Source organism: Lipotes vexillifer, unplaced genomic scaffold, assembly GCF_000442215.2.
Source record: "Lipotes vexillifer unplaced genomic scaffold, Lipotes_vexillifer_v1.1 scaffold495, whole genome shotgun sequence".
In the NCBI taxonomy this organism is placed as follows: domain Eukaryota; kingdom Metazoa; phylum Chordata; class Mammalia; order Artiodactyla; family Lipotidae; genus Lipotes; species Lipotes vexillifer.
In genome coordinates, this window is record NW_006770132.1 from 452,845 (window position 1) to 473,157 (window position 20,313).

Genomic DNA, 20,313 nt, shown 5'->3' on the forward strand with positions numbered 1-20,313 from the left:
AAAGAACGAGCTGGTCCTACCTAAGGAACTTAGTTTGGAAACCAAGGGAATGATTAATAAGGCTTCTCCTTTGAGGTGATCAAAGTGCTCTACATTGTCATTGCATGTAGGCTTTAAAATGTGATATTTTCACATATATTTGTCCACACAATTATCATTGTTTTTAAAAAAAACTCAACCTTTTATTATATGAGATAAAGAGAGTAAAAGGAGAATTAAAATGAACTACATCTACAAGTGCTTTGTGGACTGGGGTTTGTTTGCACAATCATTTAGTCAATGGCTAGAGGAATAGAGATAAGCAATTGTCTAGTCATCCTGAAAAATCATAATCTTGCTTCCATTTGATCAGAGCCTGCGGTCTTCAACATCATTAAATACTACACTTCTTATAAATAAGTTTGTGCAAGAGACTGGGAAAATCAGTGCAAAGCCCTTTCTATACTCTTGTATAGAAAATACGAAGTATTAGAGTGGATCCATTGTGTAATTGGGTGTGAAAATTACCTCTGAAGTTTCCAGGTATATATACTACCCAGTACTAAAAAGAGTGGCTGAAAAAAATAGGAATTTTCAAAGGAAATATTTACCATTCAGTCCATGACTTTTGATCCCGTTAGCCAGATCAAGAATGTAGAAAGAGGCCAGAGTAGAAAGAGAGTTGATCTGGAAAGAATCACGTGGACTCCACCCCATTTCCCCTTACCTGCCTCAAGCCTGGAGGAGTAGCTTCATTGAGATCACTGGGAAAGCCTGATATGCGACCCCTGGAGTTTGGGAGCCACAGTGCATTGGGGTTGTATTCCCATAATCTAGAGGAAAAGCAATATGCTGAATAACTGTATTTGATGGTGAGTCAGAGACCCAGTTAGGTTGGGATCATTTCTCTGGGCAAAGGATGCATATATGTTTCCTCAGAGATGAGTGGCTTGTGCAAGAGGGAGACACTCAGAGATGAGTGGCTTGTGCAAGAGGTAGACAGCAAAGGGCCGTCTCAGGCCACATCCAACTGAGCCATCCGGAATGGTAAAGAAACACCAGCCACCATGAGGGAAAGGAAATGCTCTCTAGGGACTGTGCAGCAGGCTCTCAAGCAGCCACCTGGAATAGAGACCTATCTGTCAAGAAAGTGAGAAGACCCCCTGATAGGAAAATCCAAAGAACAGCAATTGTACATCTGCCCCCAGATGGCCTCCACATCAGAGGGTAACTGCACCCACCATATGAGGCTGGATCTTTCTCCTGTATGACCTTTCCTTGCGTCTAACACTGGAGGTACCCAAAATAGCAGTAAATGAGTTGGAAGGAAGCAGTGCTTTGTACCTCCCTCTCCAAGTCCCAGCCTCTTTCGAGTTTCCAATCCACTACCAACCTCGACTAGAAAAAGACTTGCCTTTGAATAAAGATTAAAATATCTATTTACATATTTCATAGGATATTTCTGATTTGAACTTCTGTGGCATAAGAGCTAGAAGTCATGAGATCTGCCTAGTTCGTTGCATTCAATGAATAAATCTGGAGGAAGGTGTTTGGGATGTAATCCCAGTTATCGTGTGGATTCAATGAATGGGTTATGGTAACATTCCTTTGGTACAAGCAGGACAGGTTGGCAGTTTGTACTACACAGAAAGCAAAGGAGAGTGTGTATAAAGACAGAAGGAAGTCAGGATTTTTCTTTTTTAATTAAGAAAATTCCTTGCCTCATTTATTGCCAATCCCTCCTACCAACTCCTGCCCTCAAGAGGCTCAGAGAAAACCTGAAGATTTCCAGATTTCTGATTCTTTTTCCAGAATTGACCTGCTCTGTATCTCATTCCTACCAGCCCCAGACCTCCACTGAATGGCCAGATAGCAGTGAGGCATTCATAAGCAATGTTAAGACTTGGTGTTGTTTTATGTATGAATGGATGTTATTTTAAAGTTATTAATAAGAGGCATCTGAGTAATTGTCAGATTGATGGAGATGATTTGATGCAGGGAGACTTTTAGTTTTCTTAAAATGAGACCCTGCTGAAGTCCAGGACTCTATGATCTAGTCCTGAAGGTGGTGGATGTGGTATATATCCTCAGCTACATGCCTAATATGTGTTCTCTCTCCTGAGTATGGCATCCACCGCCTTCTCTTTGGAATTTCAGCAGCACGCGCCTATCTCCTGCTACCTGCTGCTGCATCTTGAACTTGTAAGTCTCTCTGCCTGAGGACACATCCCAGTTCTTTTGCCATCAATGGGCTGTAACCTGAACACTCCCCCTCATGCAAGAACGAGATGGCTGTAGGAGGTTGGAGGCAGGAAGGAAGAAGACAAGACTGACAGGAAGAGTTCCATTAAAAATAAAACATTTCTACCCGTTTGAAGTGAACAAAGTCTGCTAACATGTAGCCTGCTTGCTGGGATTTCCAGCTGTTCCCTCCTGAGCAGTTGGGTATCAAAGCCGCATGGGCCGACGGGAGGACTGTTTGCTCTGATGCCAGAGCAATTACAGCCTGATGGTGTTCAGCTCTGTTACTGTTTTTATTGCTCTTATTATTACTTCTCTGCTCATGGATTCTGAAGGCCTTTCTACACAGACACGAACCCTGGGGAATCACAAAGCCACAGGCACACTGTTTGCAGTCACCGCTCGGCAGCTCTTGGATTGATGTGGTTTTAGCATCTTCCCTTTATCTGGTGAGCAGAACCAGAGATGTTTAGACTTACACCCACAGGAAAGAGAGGATTCCCTGCAGAAAATGTCAGTCTCTACTCTAGGCAGCAAGCAGGATAGAAGGAGAGTGGCTTCTTAATTTTCATCTAAAAAGATCTCCAAGTATCAGTGGACTAGGCGCTTCCTGCCTGCCTCTGGGCCAAGAGGCATATTCAAGGCCAAAGTGTCTGGGGCCTAGACTTGAAGCTTTGGACAACGGATTCTGTCAATGCTTTGCACACAGCAAAAAGAATTTTCTTGAAAAAATTTACCAAAGAAACAAATCTCTCCATGCATTCTCATTACATACATGTTTTAAAAAACAACATTTGCACATATCAACTTTTCAAATATATTTGCAATTGGGTGGGTGTCATTTGCTGAAAAACAGAGTGAAGTTCTAGAAGGATGAAGACATAATCTTTTTTTTTTCCCTTAAGGTTAATTGTATTAATAATCCAATGCTGCCAATAAAATTTTCGTACTGATTTTTCAGTTAAAACATTCTAAAATTAACCATTATTTCTTAATTTACTGTTTGACTCAGTATGAGAGTTTTACACAGCAATCTCACTTCTTTTAAGCCCTAAATGATGATTTTTCTCTGCATTTGGTCAGGCTTCATTTGCTGAATTGAATATAAAGTTGTTATATTACTTTTGGTCATATGATATCTTTTGGATCATAACGTCAACTTCTTGCCACACATAAATCTTCAGGCCCTAATGGATATTAACCCCTCTTCCTGCTTATATTGTTTTTCTCCATCAGTGTATACATGTCAATCCCAATCACCCAGTTCATCCCACCCCCCACCCCCACCCCCCGCGTGGCCGTCTGCCGCCTGGCCCTCGGGTCCCCAGCCACCCCCCGCTTTCCCCCCTTGGTGTCCATACGTTTGTTCTCTACTCTGTGTCTCTATTTCTGCCCTGCAAACCAGTTCATCTGTACCATTTTTTGAGATTCCACATATATGCGTCAATATATGATATTTGTTTTTCTCTTTCTGACTTACTTCACTCTGTATGACAGTCTCTAGGTCCATCCACGTCTCTACAAGTGTCCCAATTTCATTCCTTTTTATGGCTGAGTAATATTCCGTTGTGTATGGTTACCACATCTTCTTTATCCATTCGTCTGTCAGTGGACACTTAGGTTGCTTCCATGGCCTGACGATCGTAAATAGTGCTGCAATGAACATTGTGATACATGATTCTTTTTGAATTATAGTTTTCTCAGGGTATATGCCCAATAGTGGGATTGCTGGGTCATATGGTAATTCTATTTTTAGGTTTTTAAGGAACCTCCATACTGTTCTCCATAGTGGCTGTATCAATTTACATTCCCACCAACAGTGCAAGAGGGTTCCCTTTTCTCCACACCCTCTCCAGCATTTGTTGTTTGTAGATTTTCCGATGATGCCCATTCTAACGAGTGTGAGGTGGTACCTCACTGTATTTTTGATTTGCATTTCTCTAGCATAAAGTATTTTTAAATTAAGGTATGCACATTTGTTTTTTTAAAGACATAATGCCATTGCACTCTGTTGGGGCCCAGGGAAGGCAACCCCAAAATATGACTCAGTGGCATATTGATTATTTTGAATTAAAGTAACTTGGGAAACACCCTGTGGAGGTAAAAAGATATTAAAAAACACTCTGATCCCCGTCTTTCTCCCTAAAAGCAGGAAATAAATCTCCCATGTGAAGGTATTTTCCCTATACCAGGAGTATAGAAAGCATCCTTATCACCAGAGTTAGGGAATTCAAGGCTAAGAAAGCTGTGTAAACAAACTTTGTTACATCTTGATTAGTCTGATATTCTAAGTACAAGCGCCTTTGTTTTCTTAAATCTTCACAAATAATTGTTTCTTTGTCTAAAAATGACACATAAACAGCCTGTTTTGGTCACTTTCAGGGGTCCCATTTTCATGAGCCCTCTGTGAATACAAACTTTTTTTTTCCTCCTGTTAGTCTGTCCATGTCAATTTAATTATTAGACCAACCAAAAGAACTCCAGAAGGGTAAGGAAGAAATTTCACCTCCCCCAAAACACATGATAGACAACACTATAGTGTAAACATAACTTTTTTTTTTTTTTAAAAGGAGATGTTGCGGGTAGGAGTTTACTAATTTATTTATTTATTTTTGTTGTGTTGGGTCTTCGTTTCTGTGCGAGGGCTTTCTCTAGTTGTGGCAAGCAGGGGCCACTGTTCGTCGCGGTGCGTGGGCCTCTCACTATCGCGGCCTCTCGTTGCGGAGCACAGGCTCCAGACGCGCAGGCTCAGTAGTTGTGGCTCACGGGCCTAGTTGCTCCGTGGCATGTGGGATCCTCCCAGACCATGGCCCGAACCCGTGTCCCCTGCATTAGCAGGCAGATTCTCAACCACTGTGCCACCAGGGAAGCCCTAAACATAACTTTTATATGCACTGGGAAACAAAATAATTTGTATGATTCACTTTATCTTGATATTCACTTTATTGCAGTGGTCTGGAACTGGACCTGCAATATATCTGAGGTGTTTCTGTACACCAGGAATATGATTCTTCTCTCTCAGTTCATTCGAAACTTTACTAATATAGATGGATAAAAGCTCTAGCTTCTCTTGAATGCCAGTGCTCAATACTTTGCCTCTTTGTTTTTTATCTGCATCAGATTGACCAGGTTAAATTGGAAGAAAATAAAGAAGAAAGAAAATGAAAATTGATCAAAGATGAGTGGCATTTATATATGCATACATACATACATTTTTTTTTTTTTTTTTTTATGGCTCAGAAGAAAAGGGAGAAAAAAATAGAATAAAGAAAATAAGTTATTAAAAAATAAAAAACATTATTAAAAATTAAAAGAAATTAAAAGTAATAAAAAAGGGAAAAAACAGACACAACCCTAGGACAAATGGTAAAAGCAAAGCTGTACAGACAGAATCACACAAAGAAGCCTACACATACCCACTCACAGAAAGAGAAAAAGGAAAAAATATATATATATATCTCTATATATATATATATATATATATATATATATATATATATATATATATATATATATAAAATTGTTTTTCAGATTCTTTTCCCTAATATATTATTACAAGATAATGACTATAGTTTAGTATACTATACCTACCTATACAGTAGGGCCTTGTACGTTATCTGTATATAGTAGTATGTATCTGTTAATCCCAAACTCCTAATTTATTCTTTCTCCACCTTTCCCCTTTGGTAACTACAAGTTTGTTTTCTATTTCTGTGAGTCTATTTCTGTTTTGTAAGTAAGTTCAACTGTATCATTTTAAAAAATTCTGTATATAAGTGATATCACATGGTATTTGTCTTTCTCTTTCTGACTTCGTTCACTTAGTATGACAATCTCTAGGTCCATTCATGTTGCTGCAAATGGCAATATTCTTTTTTGGGACTGAGTAATATTCCATTTTATATATATATCTCACGTCTTCTTTATTCAGTCACCTGTCAATGGACATTTAGGTAGCTTCCAATGTCTTGGCTATTGTAAATAGTTCTTCCAAGAACACTGGGGTGCATGTATCTTTTCAGAATAGAGTTTCCTCCAGGTATATGCCCAGCAGTGGGATCACTGGATCATATGGTAACTCTATTTTTAGGTTTTAAGGACATACATACATTTATATGTTATGTATAAATGTGATTTTTTTTGTTTTTGTTTATTTTTGCAGTACACGGGCCTCTCACTGTTGTGGCCTCTCCCGTTGCGGAGCACAGGCTCCGGACACGTAGGCTCAGTGGCCATGGCTCACAGGCCCAGCCGCTCTGCGGCATGTGGGATCTTCCCGGACTGGGGCATGAACCCGTGTCCCCTGCATCGGCAGGCGGACTCTCAACCATTGCACCACCGGGGAAGTCCTATAAATGTGGTTTATACAGATTTCTAGGCCCATGTGTGTAATAGTACATGTAGAAAAAAAATGCCTGAAATTCACATTTATGGAGCATCTACTCTGTGCATCTGTATTGTACATGTGCACATTATATTTCATTTAATATTCATAGAAACACTTAAGTGATATATAATATTTTCCCATTTTAAGGAAGAAGCCCTTGAATTCAAAGACCTTACATAACTTGAACATGGTCATTGGGATAAGAAGTGGCAGAATTGAGATTCAGATCCCAGAGAGTTGACTCCCAAAATATTCCTTTTGCGTTGTTCAAAGCCGAGGCCTTGCTGGGGAGTTTATTCTGGAGCAGTACTACACAAACTATCTGATCCCTGAACTGTTGATTCATCGGTTGCTGCAAAGATATAGGAAACTTGTACCAGAATATAAATAAGCACAATCACAGTGCTCCCTTCCTTGGAAAAAAACAATCAGATGAACTAAACATGTGTACGTAGTCACATGATTGATGTATATTCCGTCTCAGGTCTCTTATTTCATCACAGATAAGTGTTCACAAACATTTCACAGGCAAACACTAATCTGGGGACCACGCTTTGAGAAGTGCTGGACTTGAATATTGCTATGGTGCTCTTACCCTCCCTAAGCCACTGGCCATCCAACGTGACTAGTGAAGGCATGTCTGGTGGGCCACTCTCCGGGGAGAAGCTATATTTATGGAAAATTGGGGGCTTCAGCTTCATCTTAATGTTATTTCACCTTTTGAAAATAGTTTTGGTTTGTGTCCCATCCCCCTCATCAGACAGGGAGACTAGGTGTACTTGGACGGACTGGTGTGGTGCTTGGAGACCTGGATAAGGGTTAGGATTGGTATTCCCCTGTGTGGGGAATTGAAATTCTTTCACATCTGTGTGTTAATAGCCACTGCTTATGCCCTCCAAGTGAAACTCCCACCCACCCCTTCACTCTCCTGTTCTGCCTCACTCCTCTTCCATATTCCTCCAGGACCATATCAAGATTCAGAAACCACAGGATACAAACCTAGCAAAGCAGAACTCTGCTCCATTGCTGTGACCGGCATCTGTTCTGACTGGTCATTGTCTTTTTCAGACAAATATCTCAAAATATTGTATATAACTCTTAGAGGCAGGGGACCTTCTCCCACCCTCCCCGCCAATCTGTGACACTAGAAGGAAAGTTCAAAACTAGATCTCAGAGCACCTCTAGGGACCCAGGGCTAGAGAGATTGCTGCAGCTAGTCATCATAAGGTGGGCTAGGGCAGCTTTCAGGAACCAAGGGCAGAGCTAAGGGATCAAAGGGCCAGGGAAGATGAGTGCCAGGGACAGTGGGTGGAAATAGAGAAGGAAGGTGACAACCTAATTGCTTATGATTGGGCTTGTGCTTGTTCCTGCTGAAAGGTAAGACTTATAGAGGCATATAACCGCTAAGAAAAGATGAACTCCAAATCTTTTATTAAAAAGGAATGTGAAGTTTGAAGCCTTGTGTATTGACATGGACATTTGATTAGTGTCAGGAGAACATTTATTGTAAGCCCGTTTCTACTGGCACTTAGCTACATAACTTTGTATAAGGCATTGTCAGTTTATGCATCTATAAAACAGAGAGTTAAGCTTGCTAAGATTCCTCTCTGCTCAAATTCTAGGCTGTGTAAGATACAGTCTCTGATTCATATTTACTCTCATATGCGTGGTCCAGAAAGACATGGAAAGGCAATCACAGAGGACTTAGCTGTGTCATTCATGGCTTAAGCACACATTTACCAATAAAAGACCCAGGGAAGGTCCAGCATAGAAATAAAGGACACATTTGAAATCCAGCCCATACCTTCAGCCCTGCTGTTTCCATGAATATAGGGCCTTTTTGCAGTTACTAAGGAAACAATTGTCAGTAATGGATTAGGAAGCCGGGGCTGAAAGGATGGATACAGAGGGTCTTTGTACACAGGAGCCCATCAGATGGAGTCTGGCAGAGACATCAACATGCTTCACGATTGATTTGGTCTGCAGTGTGAAAGCATTAGAGTCCATCTGATGGGGTCGATAAGCAAGGAAGCCGAGGAGCCCCACCCACCGGCTTTCTCGCTTTCTTCTCTGCCACCTATTAGAGTTCACAGATCTGCATGGCTGGATTGGCTCAGTTTTAACTTCTCTGCTGGGTGCATGTCAGGACAAAGGATGTACAAACTTAATTCATCTCACAACCTCTCCAAACTCATTTAAAACTCTAAAAGTCACTGTCTCTCAACTCACGCTGGCAGTTTGTAAAGATTCTGAGAATGTTTCTGGGGACAATACCAAGGGAGTAGATTTCTTGTTGCTATATTTTTACTAGACCTTAAGATGTTTAACCCCAAAATGAAAATAGGCACAGGCTCAGTGACCCAAAGGAATTAAGGAGAATCTAGAGGATACCAGGTAATGTGTGTGAAGGAAGAAACAGGTACTCAAGAAAGTTGATGTGACTAACCAGCTTTATTCTTTGCCTTTTGTCCTGATTAAATATATAAATTCACATATTTGATTTAATTTTAACTTAACTAAGGAATTATTAAAATGAATTTTAATTTTACTTATAAATTTAAAATCACATATAAAATAATATTCATTCAGATATACTACTCTTTCCAGGCTTAGGCGCATTGCTTAAGGAAATATGAGTGAAAAAGCAATTACTTATTTTTATGACTAAAAATAAAGTAAGGAGGGCTTCCCTGGTGGCGCAGTGGTTGAGAGTCCGCCTGCCGACGCAGAGGACGCGGGTTCGTACCCCGGTCCGGGAAGATCCCGCATGCCGCGGAGCGGCTGGGCCCGTGGGCCATGGCCGCTGAGCCTGCGCGTCCGGAGCCTGTGCTCCGCAACGGGAGAGGCCACAGCGGTGAGGGGCCCGCGTACCGCAAAAAAATAAAAAAAAATAAAGTAAGGAAAACGAACAAGGAAAAAAATGAAAGTGGGTACCCTCATCATCATGCATTTCTAACTACTTTTAACATTTTTGTACATGTAAATTGTTTAAAAATTTTTACATAAAATTAGGATCACAATGGATATACTACACTGTAGTGGATTTATAGCTTGTAATACTATATTGAATTAAATAATGCCATTTGCAGCAACATGTATGGACCTTGAGTTTATCATACTAAGTGAAGTAAGTCAGACAGTGAAATACGAATGTCCTATGATATCACTTATATGTGGAATCTTAAAAAATGATACAAATGAACATATTTACAAAACAGAAACAGACTCACAGGCTTAGAGAACAAATTTATGCTTAACAAAGGGGAAAGGTTGTGAGAGGAGGGATAAATTAGGAGGTTGGGATTAACATACACACACTACTATATATAACATAGTTAATCAACAAAGACCTACCTTATAGCACAGGGAACTCTACTCAATACTTTGTAATACAGTAACCTATATGGGAAAAGAATCTGGAAAAGAATAGGTGTATGTATATGTATAACTGATTCACTTTGCTGTACACCTGAAACTAACACAACATTGTAAATCAACTATAATATAAAATTAAAAATTAAAAAAAAAGAAATTAAAACATTCCACAGATACTTAAAAGAATACTCTATTGTGAAATTATTCCCATGGTGTTGTCTCTTCAAAGCACATCATAATATTAATATTCCATGATGTGAATATACTCAAGCTTATTTGACTAGTGATGTACTGGTGCACATTTAGGACTTTCTTGTTCATCTTACGATTATTTTCTTAATAATGATTTCTGGAATTTGAATGAACTCCAAGAACTTAAACATTCTTAAGGCTTTTGAAATATATTTTCAAATTGTCCTTTGGAAATACTGCAACTATATGTACTTCCATTGGTAACAGACTATGATAGTGCCTTTTTATAGCTTTGGACCAGCAGATCAGTACAATTTAGTGATCAAGGCTAAACCTGAATTGAGAAGCAAATCATGATATTTTATTGTTATAGTAATTTGCACTTTATATCAAGTGAGGTTATTTGTCCCTTTATTAAAATTATGTTTAGTTTGTTGTTTCACTTGTAATATTTTAGGCAATTTAGATATATTTATATTTTATTTATCCACTCACTAATATTTTCCTTTATGGTTTCTTCTTTGGGGATATGCATTGAAAGACCTCTTGGTTTGGAGATGGTAGAACATATAAATGTGTATTTTATTCTTTATTATTGCTTGATTTTTAAATATTTATATTTAACCCTTTAATCAAAATTAAATAATTTTGTATTTGTGTTAAGAGTTTTACCTCAAATATTAACCAGTTGTTTTTGTTTTAGCTCCATCATAATCCATTTCCTGGTGAATTGAAAGGCGCTTTTATCACATGCAAACTTTCACATATTCCAAGGTTTTGGTGCTTTCTGCATTCTTCCCTTGATATGCTGCCATATTTAACATCAGTACCTTAACAGCAAATTATTGTAAATGTGTAAGATCTTTTGCCTATTTGTAAAGGAAAACCTTCATTATTTTTACTCTTTATTCCAAAATGATTCTGGGATATTTTTGCCATGTATTCTTCTAAAGTGGATTTAGTTTGCCAAGTCTGAAAATCCCCATTGCTGTTTTGATTTCTATGCTTTTATAGACTGATATGAGGAGAATTGATATTGCATGTTATTGGTCACTGCTTTCCCAGAATTCAGCATATTTCTTCATTTATTTAAATTTTACCTGTTATCTCTTGGTAAAGTCCTGGGATTTATCATATAACCCTTAGGGTACTTATTATTAATTCCATTCCTAAATATTTTAGAGTTGTGTTGCTATTGTGAATGGAATTTTTATTATACTTATTTTGCTGGTTCATAGAAAGAAAATTGATTTTTGTATATTTAATTTGTTACTTGCCTACTTACTCAATTCTTGCCTTAGATCTAATAGACTTTCTGTTTCAGTTGATTCCTTTGGTTTGTTTTAATACATAATCAGTTTTCAAACAATGATAATGTGATTCTTTCTTTCCATATGTATGACTCATTTTTTCTTATCTTATTGAATTGTTTGGAACCTGCCAAATAATAGTAAATAACAGTAGTGAGAGTATACCATAGTTTTAGTAAGGATTGGGTATGCCAAGTATAATTTTGACTTTTGGTTTTATATAGGCAGTTGCTATTATTATTGATAATAATAAATACTTGTATAATGTGAAATGGGTCACGTACTAAATTAAATTTTTATATATGTTAACTCACTGAATTATCTCAGCAGCTCCATGAGATAGATAGTGGTATTATTATTATTATTATTATTATTATTATTATTATTATTATTATTATTCCCACTCTACAGATAAGGCATTTGAGGCACTGATAGGTCAAATGATTTCCCCGATGGCCATACAGTTAGCACAGCACTGGGATTGAGGCCCTAGCAATCTGGGCTCCAGGCCTGTGTTTACACCTACCATGCCATGCTGCCCTCTCAGGTTTAGTAAGTGCCTTCTGGGCTCATATACTAAGACTTGTATTAGAAATGGATGCATACAGGAGGTCCTGGTTTTTTCTTTTTGTTGTTCTCTTTTCTCTTCTGCCTTTTGATCTCTATGTGTTAACATTTGTGTTAGTAGATTTCCTAATAAAACCAACCCCATGTCATTCTTAGAAAAAAACTCTCTAGACCATGCTGTATAATTAATTATTTGCCTTGCTGCTTTATTTATGTGCTATAATGATCAGTTTTTTGGTTTTAGGGTTATGCTAATATTTTCCCACTTTTTATTGAGTTATAATTGGCATATAACATTACATTAGTTTCAGCTGGACAACATAGTGATCTGATAAATGTATATATTGAGAAATGATCATCATGTTTTGTTAATATTCATCACCACACATAGTTACAACTTTTTTTATGATGAGAACCTTTAAGATTTACTACCTTAGCAACTTTCAAATATACGATACCGTATTATTAATTATAGTCACTATGTTGCACATTACATCCCCAGGACTTATTTTACAGTTGTAAGTTTGTAACTTTTGACCACCTTCACCCATTTTGCCCACCTTCCACCCGCCCGCGTCTAGCAACCACCAATCTGTTCTCTGTATCAATGTTTGTTTTTTTCAGATTCCACATATAAGTAAGATCATACAGTATTTGTCTTTCCCTGATTTATTTCACTTAGCATAATGCGCTCAAGGTCTATCCATGTTGTTGCAAATGGCAGGATTTCCTTCTGTTTTATGGTTGACTACTATCCTAATTTATCTATCTATATCTATACCTCTATCTATATCACATTTTCTTTATCAATTCGCTCATTGATAGATACTTAGGTTGTTTCCATCCATGTATTGGTTATTATAAATAATAGGGTTACAACAATATTTTAAAAGAAATTCTGAAATTTTCCTTCTCAATGTGTGGTCTGTGTTTAATTCTTTCTCTTCCTTGGATTTATCTTCCTAAGGCCCTCACACATAAACAACATTTTTCAGGCACAGTATTTTCTCCTCAATTCTGTATGTTGTTGCTTCATTGTCTTTGGTATTTAGTGGTGTGAGCAAATTTTACTATTTAATTTTGATTATTTATAGGGATCTTTATACTTTTTTTGTTCCTTTTCATTAATTATAACACATGTATTTGATGAGCTTGTTTGATCTGCAGACTCAGATTTTTTTTTTTTAATGTAAGGAATTTCTTTCTTCTTTTCTTCATGCTTTTTTCCCTCTTTTTTCCCTCTTCTTCTTTTTCTTGACTTCTGTCATGACTCCCATACTACCTAGTCTGAAAGTCCAAGAAAGTCCAAGATCAAGTGCCTGAATCTGTTTTACAGTTCTTATTTATATATTTAACTTGTCTTGTTTATCTAGTTTTCCCTTGAGATATTAGAAAATTTCTCAAAGCTGTCCTATACAAAATGAATTTTATTTTCTGCATCAAACAGTTTGTTAACTCTTTCCAATGGCTTTTAACTTAGAGATTGTACTTTCCATCTCAATAGTACAATTTTTTCTGTGCTCTTATTCTCTCATCATGCCTTTTGCTACACTTTCACCAATGCAGTATACTCTTGATTCTTTCCAAGAATATAAACAAAAAATGTCCCAGATTTTTCTCATTTCTGGTAGTAAATGTACTTGTTTGGTGTCCTTTGAGTGCCACCCTTTTTAACTGCAGTTATTTCTACATAGGTGTAACGTATTCCCTCTGTGTATGTTTATAGAGGGTGTTCAATGAAGCCTAGTTTTGTTTAACAGTTAGGCTTTGCCAGACGTTGTTGTAGGTCTTTGGGCAGATATTAATCTCTATCCACTTATAACTTGGGTTTTGGGACACAGAGAGGCCCATGCAAGATGTGAGGACTAATTGAAGACTTAATCACACAAAGCCAGAACCTCCAAAAATGACATTTGCAGTCAGTAAACTAGTGAAACCACAATCTGTGAAGCAAGTAAGTGGGTTTGCCTGACTGTCTTGGCCATTGCTTCGGGTAGAGCAGGAAAAAAATGGAAAAGTCTTTATTCATAATTTCTCAACACAAACCCTCCTTCAAGCAGATTTGGAGTCATATTTCAATGGTACAGTGTAGCCCAAAAGGCCTCAAGCCAAAACTTCAGCCTGTAATGGTCCTTGATTTGTTGTCCCCAAGTGCCCAGGGGAGGAAAACACAAGTTCTTTTTGGAGGCAAGAGCATTAAAATCAATCCACAAAGACTTTCTTTGAATGAAAAGAAATATAAGTTTAGAATTTTTGAAAAATTATAAAATATTTGAGCAAACAAGCCTACATTATTGACATTAAACAGAAAAATCAAACCAACAAATGATGCACGCAAAGACTATATTCAAGAATAATCAGGTAGAGAATATAAATGACTGTGTTTTTAGTGTTTTAGAGACAGTTTTTGAGATGGATGAGTTAAAGAGATGGTTCAGTGAAGCTGGAGAGAGAATTATTAAAGTGGAATATTTATATAAAATATTCAGAATCACTGTGATAGAAAGAAATAAAAATATGAAAGTAGAGCTAAGAGTTATTGAGGAGATAGGGAATGGGGGTGATAAATTATTACAAGAGATAATGGGTGACACTTTTCTAGAACTAATGAAAGACACCAATCTTTAGTGTCACTGAATTACACATAAAAGAAAGAAATCTAAATATACTTCAGAATATAAAAGATAAAGAGAAGATCTTACAACTGCTAAATGGAATTACAATAGTTTATTGGCATACTACATATAGCTTTTTAAACATTTTCTAGGGAGCAATAACTTTAAAAAGTATTTCTTACATGGATGTTTTATTGATATTACAGAGCCCCCTCTCCCAAATGTTTGTGTAATATTGGCAAATCATAGCAATGGTGTCTGAAAGTGTATGTGAGGGTTTTTTTTTTTAATGGCTTTTTTTAAACTTTTTATTTTATATTGGAGTGTACCTGATTAACAATGTTTGTTAGTTTCAGGTGTACAGCAAAGTGATTCAGTTATACATATTCATGTATCTGTTCTTTTTCAAATTCTTTTCCCATTTAGGCTGTAACATAATATTGAGCAAAGTTCCCTGTGCTATACAGTAGGTCCTTGTTGATTATCTATTTTAAATATAGCAGTGTGTGCATGTCAATCCCAAACTCCCAATCTAGCCCTTGCCCTGGTAAAATAAAATATAAAATGCTTCACGTATTTGCGTGTCATCCTTGTGCAGGGACCATGCTAATCTTCTCTGTATTGTTCCAATTTTAGTATATGTGCTGCCAAAGCGAGCATGAGGAATTTTCATTTCTAAGTCTTCACCAGAAATCACATCATTATGTGCTTTGGATTTTGTTTTTCACACCTATCATTAAATCATAAACATATTCCATATTGTTAAATTGTTGTTATAATTATCATTTTAGTGACTTCATTATATGTCATAAAATTTATTCCATTAAAATTTCCTTAGTCATTTTTTCCTTATTAGATATTTAGACTTTTATTTCTCTCAAATTTTAATTATTATATATAACCTTGATATAGTACACAGTTTGTGCATATGGCTTCACTTTTATTTAGAATCAGTTCCTTAGGAAAAGTTCCCAGACGTGATATTATCATGTCACATAGTCAATGTATTTTGATATGTGCCAGCTTTTATCATGAGTCAGCACTAAATATTATAAATCTGAATATATATATCTACCAATATGCTGGGTGTAAGAGGCATTTTTATTTAGGTAATAAGATAGAACATTTTTCCATGTTTGTTTTTTAATTATTTTTCTACTTTTGCTCACCAGTTATCAGTATTTATGCTTTATAAACTTATCTTTTGTGGATTCTGTGTATGTCTTAACAATATGTAATTTTCTGCAATAACATAAATATTAAAATAAGTAATTTTCTGTAATAACACAAATCTTCTTCCCATATTAATATTTAAAAATTAAGTGAGGATGAGGTTGGTAGGCAACTTTGGGTTCAGATGTACTTATGAATTTGACTTATTTTGGGGTAGATTATCAAGAAAAGTTAATGTGTGTGTGTATATATATATATAAAGAATTGTGCTAGTGAGTTTTGCTTACCAGTGTGATGAAAAGATAGGCACCTATACTTTCTGGCAGCGTTGGTAACTGAATATTGATATAACAGACATTGTTGGCTCACCCAATGCTTGTTTCTAACACTCTTCTGTCTTACATGTCTTTATTAAAGAGGATGAACAAACTAAAATGTTCATTTACCAGACCATTGTAAAGCTGGAGTTTGCTTTATTATAATACACAGTTCTGGCCAATAAAGTGTAAGCAAGAGTATGCTGTCACCTCCTCCCCCCCACTTTCTCTTTCTCCTTCCTTGAATGATGATGTGCTGGCTGGAACTACAGCAGCCATCTTGTAGTCAAGTTGAGAAAACCAGGAGAATGGCAGATAAAGTGACCCTGATTTTGTTAAGACACTGAAATAATGCCATGAACTTCATACCCACCAAAACTTATAATATGCAGAAAATAAAGCTCTATATATGTTTAAGCCACTATAGTCAGGCTTTCTGTCATCGGCTGTGAAAAGCAAAGCCTAATTAACACAACTAAGCTGGGGGAGAGGAAAATTGGGTCTCTGTTTTATTAAGATGCACTTTGAAACTAACCCAAAGTCTTGCTGCTGTGAGTACATGGTAAGTGACCAAAGTATATAACAGAATTTCTAAATTTTATCCACCTGTTTCCCCAAACATATCCAGGGAGTGAATGCACCTCCTGGAGCAAAAATAAAATAAGAATTTAAAAAATGCTCATGACCTTTAACAATGGGAGAACATAATTTAAAGGCATTCCTCTGTTCGTTACTCAGAGAAATGAAGTTTCACTTAACAAATACAGTAAGTATCCAAGAGACACTCCGTCCATGCCTTTCTATACCCACCCATTTATAACCATTACTTATCCATTTTTAATATATGGACGACATGCCATATGACAAGCTATGTATTCCATGCCAGGGATGTAAAAAAAACAGATACTGCTCAGTCCTTGCCTTTGAGGATTTCACTCCAGGCTGGGTGTGGGAGGTAAGAGGAGGCCATTTGGATAAACAAATGTTTTTTTTTTGGGTTTTTTTGGGTTTTTTTTTTTTGCAGTATGCGGGCCTCTCACTGTTGTGGCCTCTCCCGTTGCAGAGCACAGGCTCCGGACGCGCAGGCTCAGCGGCCATGGCTCATGGGCCCAGTCGCTCCGCAGCATGTGAGATGTTCCCGGACCGGGGCACGAACCCATGTCCCCTGCATCGGCAGGTGGACTGTCAACCACTGAGCCACCAGGGAAGCTCCTGGATAAACAAATGTTTTTGATACTGTGTGAGAGTAAAAAGTATAGAGTATTCAAGTGAGATTCATAGTAGAGGGTGAAATAGAGTGTTACCCAAGACCCCACAGCCAATAAATGGTGTAAGTTCCTTTATTCAAGGTCTTCTGCAATAGTCATTTTATAATAGCAACCATTGGCTGAAATAAACAGACCAATATCGGAGATATGGGACTATTTTTGCATTATGAAAGCACTATCATTTTGTCTGCTGTTGTACAGAAGTTGACTTGTATGAAGAAATTGCCCCTGACCTGGCAATATGGTGCATGCTGTGAGATTTATTTCCCCCAGGACTCTTCCTTCTTTTGGCCTGTTGTCTGTTCAGCTGGTTGCTGGGGTTACACATGTAAGAGGAGGCCTCCTGCTTCTGACTGAGGAGGAGGGTGTGACCAAGACAGCCCTTCCAGAATGAAGAAAAGCAGCCAGGAAAATGGGCAGAGGAAAAGTATCAGCCCTCAGAGCTGTGGCACATGGAAAGAGACTGAGATTTTTCTCTCTCTGTAAAAAGTGCTCTTTTCCATTGACCTAAGGAAAATAACTTGTTAAGCACGTCTTTCCCTTCCTACTGCCGTTGTTTATGGAACAACAGACTTCCCTTAATGCTGAAGTAATGTCTCCTTTCTTCAGGAAAACAGGTGTCCAGACATGCAGCAAATCACATTTTTAAACAGCTAAAACAAGCTGGGACAAAGTGAGAGAGTGGCATGGACACTACCAAATGTAAAATAGATAGCTAATGGGAAGCAGCCACATAGCACAGGGAGATCAGCTCAGTGCTTTGTGACCACCTAGAGGGGTGGGATAGGGAGGGTGGGAGGGAGGGAGAGGCAAGAGGGAGGAGGTATGGGGATATATGTATATGTATAGCTGATTCACTTTGTTATAAAGCAAAAACTAACACACCACTGTAAAGCAATAATACTCCAATAAAGATGTTAAAAAAACAACAAAAAATAAATTTAAAAAATAAAATAAACTTGAGGACTTTACACATTTCTTTATCCTTTTACCTAGAAATTCTTTTGTGATGCTTACAATTTCCCGGCTTGGAATTTTTTTTGCCTTGGGATACTTCTGGCCAATCTTTTCAAATTTTTACTATCACATCCCTGTCTTCTTTTTTTTTTTTTTTTTTGTGGTACGCGGGCCTCTCACTGCTGCGGCCTCTCCCCCCGCGGAGCACAGGCTCCGGACGCGCAGGCCCAGCGGCCATGGCCCACGGGCCCAGCCGCTCCGCGGCATGTGGGATCCTCCCGAACCGGGGCACGAACCCGTGTCCCCTGCATCGGCAGGCGGACTCTCAACCACTGCGCCACCAGGGAAGCCCATCCCTGTCTTCTTGATCATTCTTCTTTGGATGGAAAATCTGTTTCTTAAAATGTAATGTTCAACAATTGATTCTTTTTCATTTAAGTCAAATATACTTCATAAACATGAAGACCTCAGGACTACATTGAATGCTGTCATATTAAATATCTTTATAGGATGAAGGAAAGAAAAATTGAGCTATTACTGATCAATATTGGGGGACTTTGAAATATTCCTATCATGACTTGTCTAAGTATATGGAGGGAAGAATTATACTCCCTTTTATGAATGAGAAAATCAAGGCGAATGTTCATATATCTAAGATCACACAGTCAGAAAATAGTAAAATCAGGATTCAAATCCAGTTTTTATCTAACTTCAAAAACCATGCACTTTCTACCTCACCATGTAATAGAGTTCCTCCTAGACTACATAAAGCACTTTGTTGAGTAGTTAAGTCAGAAGTGATTTATGAGGCTCTATTATGTACTGGCTAGGAGGGCATGGATAAAGTATCAGTTCTGTGGGTCTAAATCCCCTTCTCTGTAGAATGGGTACAGTAACAATATCTACCTCATAGGACTTTGTTAAGGATTCACTGAGTTAATGCATGTAAAAGGGCTCAGAACAGTACTGGACATAGTAAATGCTCAATAAAGTTGTTTGTTCATTGTTATTATTATCTGTTAACTTCGCGAATAATAGCATAGCATGAATGTCATGGCTTTGCTTTCATGTGTTATCTTAGTACAGCTGAATAGGTGGTTCTAAATAAATGGTGGATGAGTTTGTTTGTTTTTTTAAGTTCTTAGTGTTTGTATGTGAGAGATCTCCCTCATTCTTCTCTGTTGGTTGGCAAATTTATGGGAGAAAAAGGGTATCTCTTAGTAATATTGTTTACAGACTTTTCTTTCAGCTGTGAAACCCTTTTGTAAAATACAGATAGAAGCACTGCTGCTTTATCTAAAGTGGGGGGAAGTGACTCCTGGATCTCCACGCACACCTCCTGCCCTCTAGTACCCCTACCCGGTCATTGCTGTCTTGGGAGTAATTCTGGGAAATCCTGAAGGTTGATGTAATGCAGACTGAGAACCACTAAGCCACAAATCCCACAACAAAACACATTGGGCAGTGACTGATAAATACTATTAGTTCTTAATTTCTGTGATAGACCTATGTCCAGGTGTCCTTCCTCTTAATCTCAGGTTGTCTTCACTTGGTTTCCATCCTATACTCACTGTTGAGTGCTTTGTTTAACTGACAGGGTCTACAGTTCGGTACCGGTGAACTGGAGGAGATGGGATCTATGTTCTGCTTGGGCCTCCTCATCTTGAAACTCAAATCTGTAAGCTGTAGCCATCAACTACTGACCTGTGCAGCAGCTCTACTGAATGCTGAGGAGTCATCTCTGGACCACCACCTCCAGCGGTAAGTTGCTCACTGTTTGAACCTTTGTGTTTCCATTGGAGAATATCTGGGAAGTGAAAGTCACGCGGACCTATGGGTCTTTGACAGAGAGAAAATATGGAGAAGCTGCCAGATCAAGGTAGGGTAGTAGTGCTCCATTGGAACCAGACTCGGGGCATCCTTACTTCCTGC

At 37.9% G+C, this 20,313-nt stretch overlaps 1 protein-coding gene across 1 annotated transcript in view; it reads left to right on the forward strand.

Moving 5' to 3' along the window:
- Window positions 1-20,146, forward strand: part of AGBL1 (AGBL carboxypeptidase 1) — a 436,183-nt gene extending 416,037 nt beyond the window's left edge. Inside the window, exon 17 of the mRNA XM_007446037.1 lies at window positions 19,979-20,146. Coding sequence (XP_007446099.1) covers window positions 19,979-20,146 — 168 coding nt within the window. The remainder of the gene's footprint in view (window positions 1-19,978) is intronic.
- Window positions 20,147-20,313: the final 167 nt, after the last annotated feature.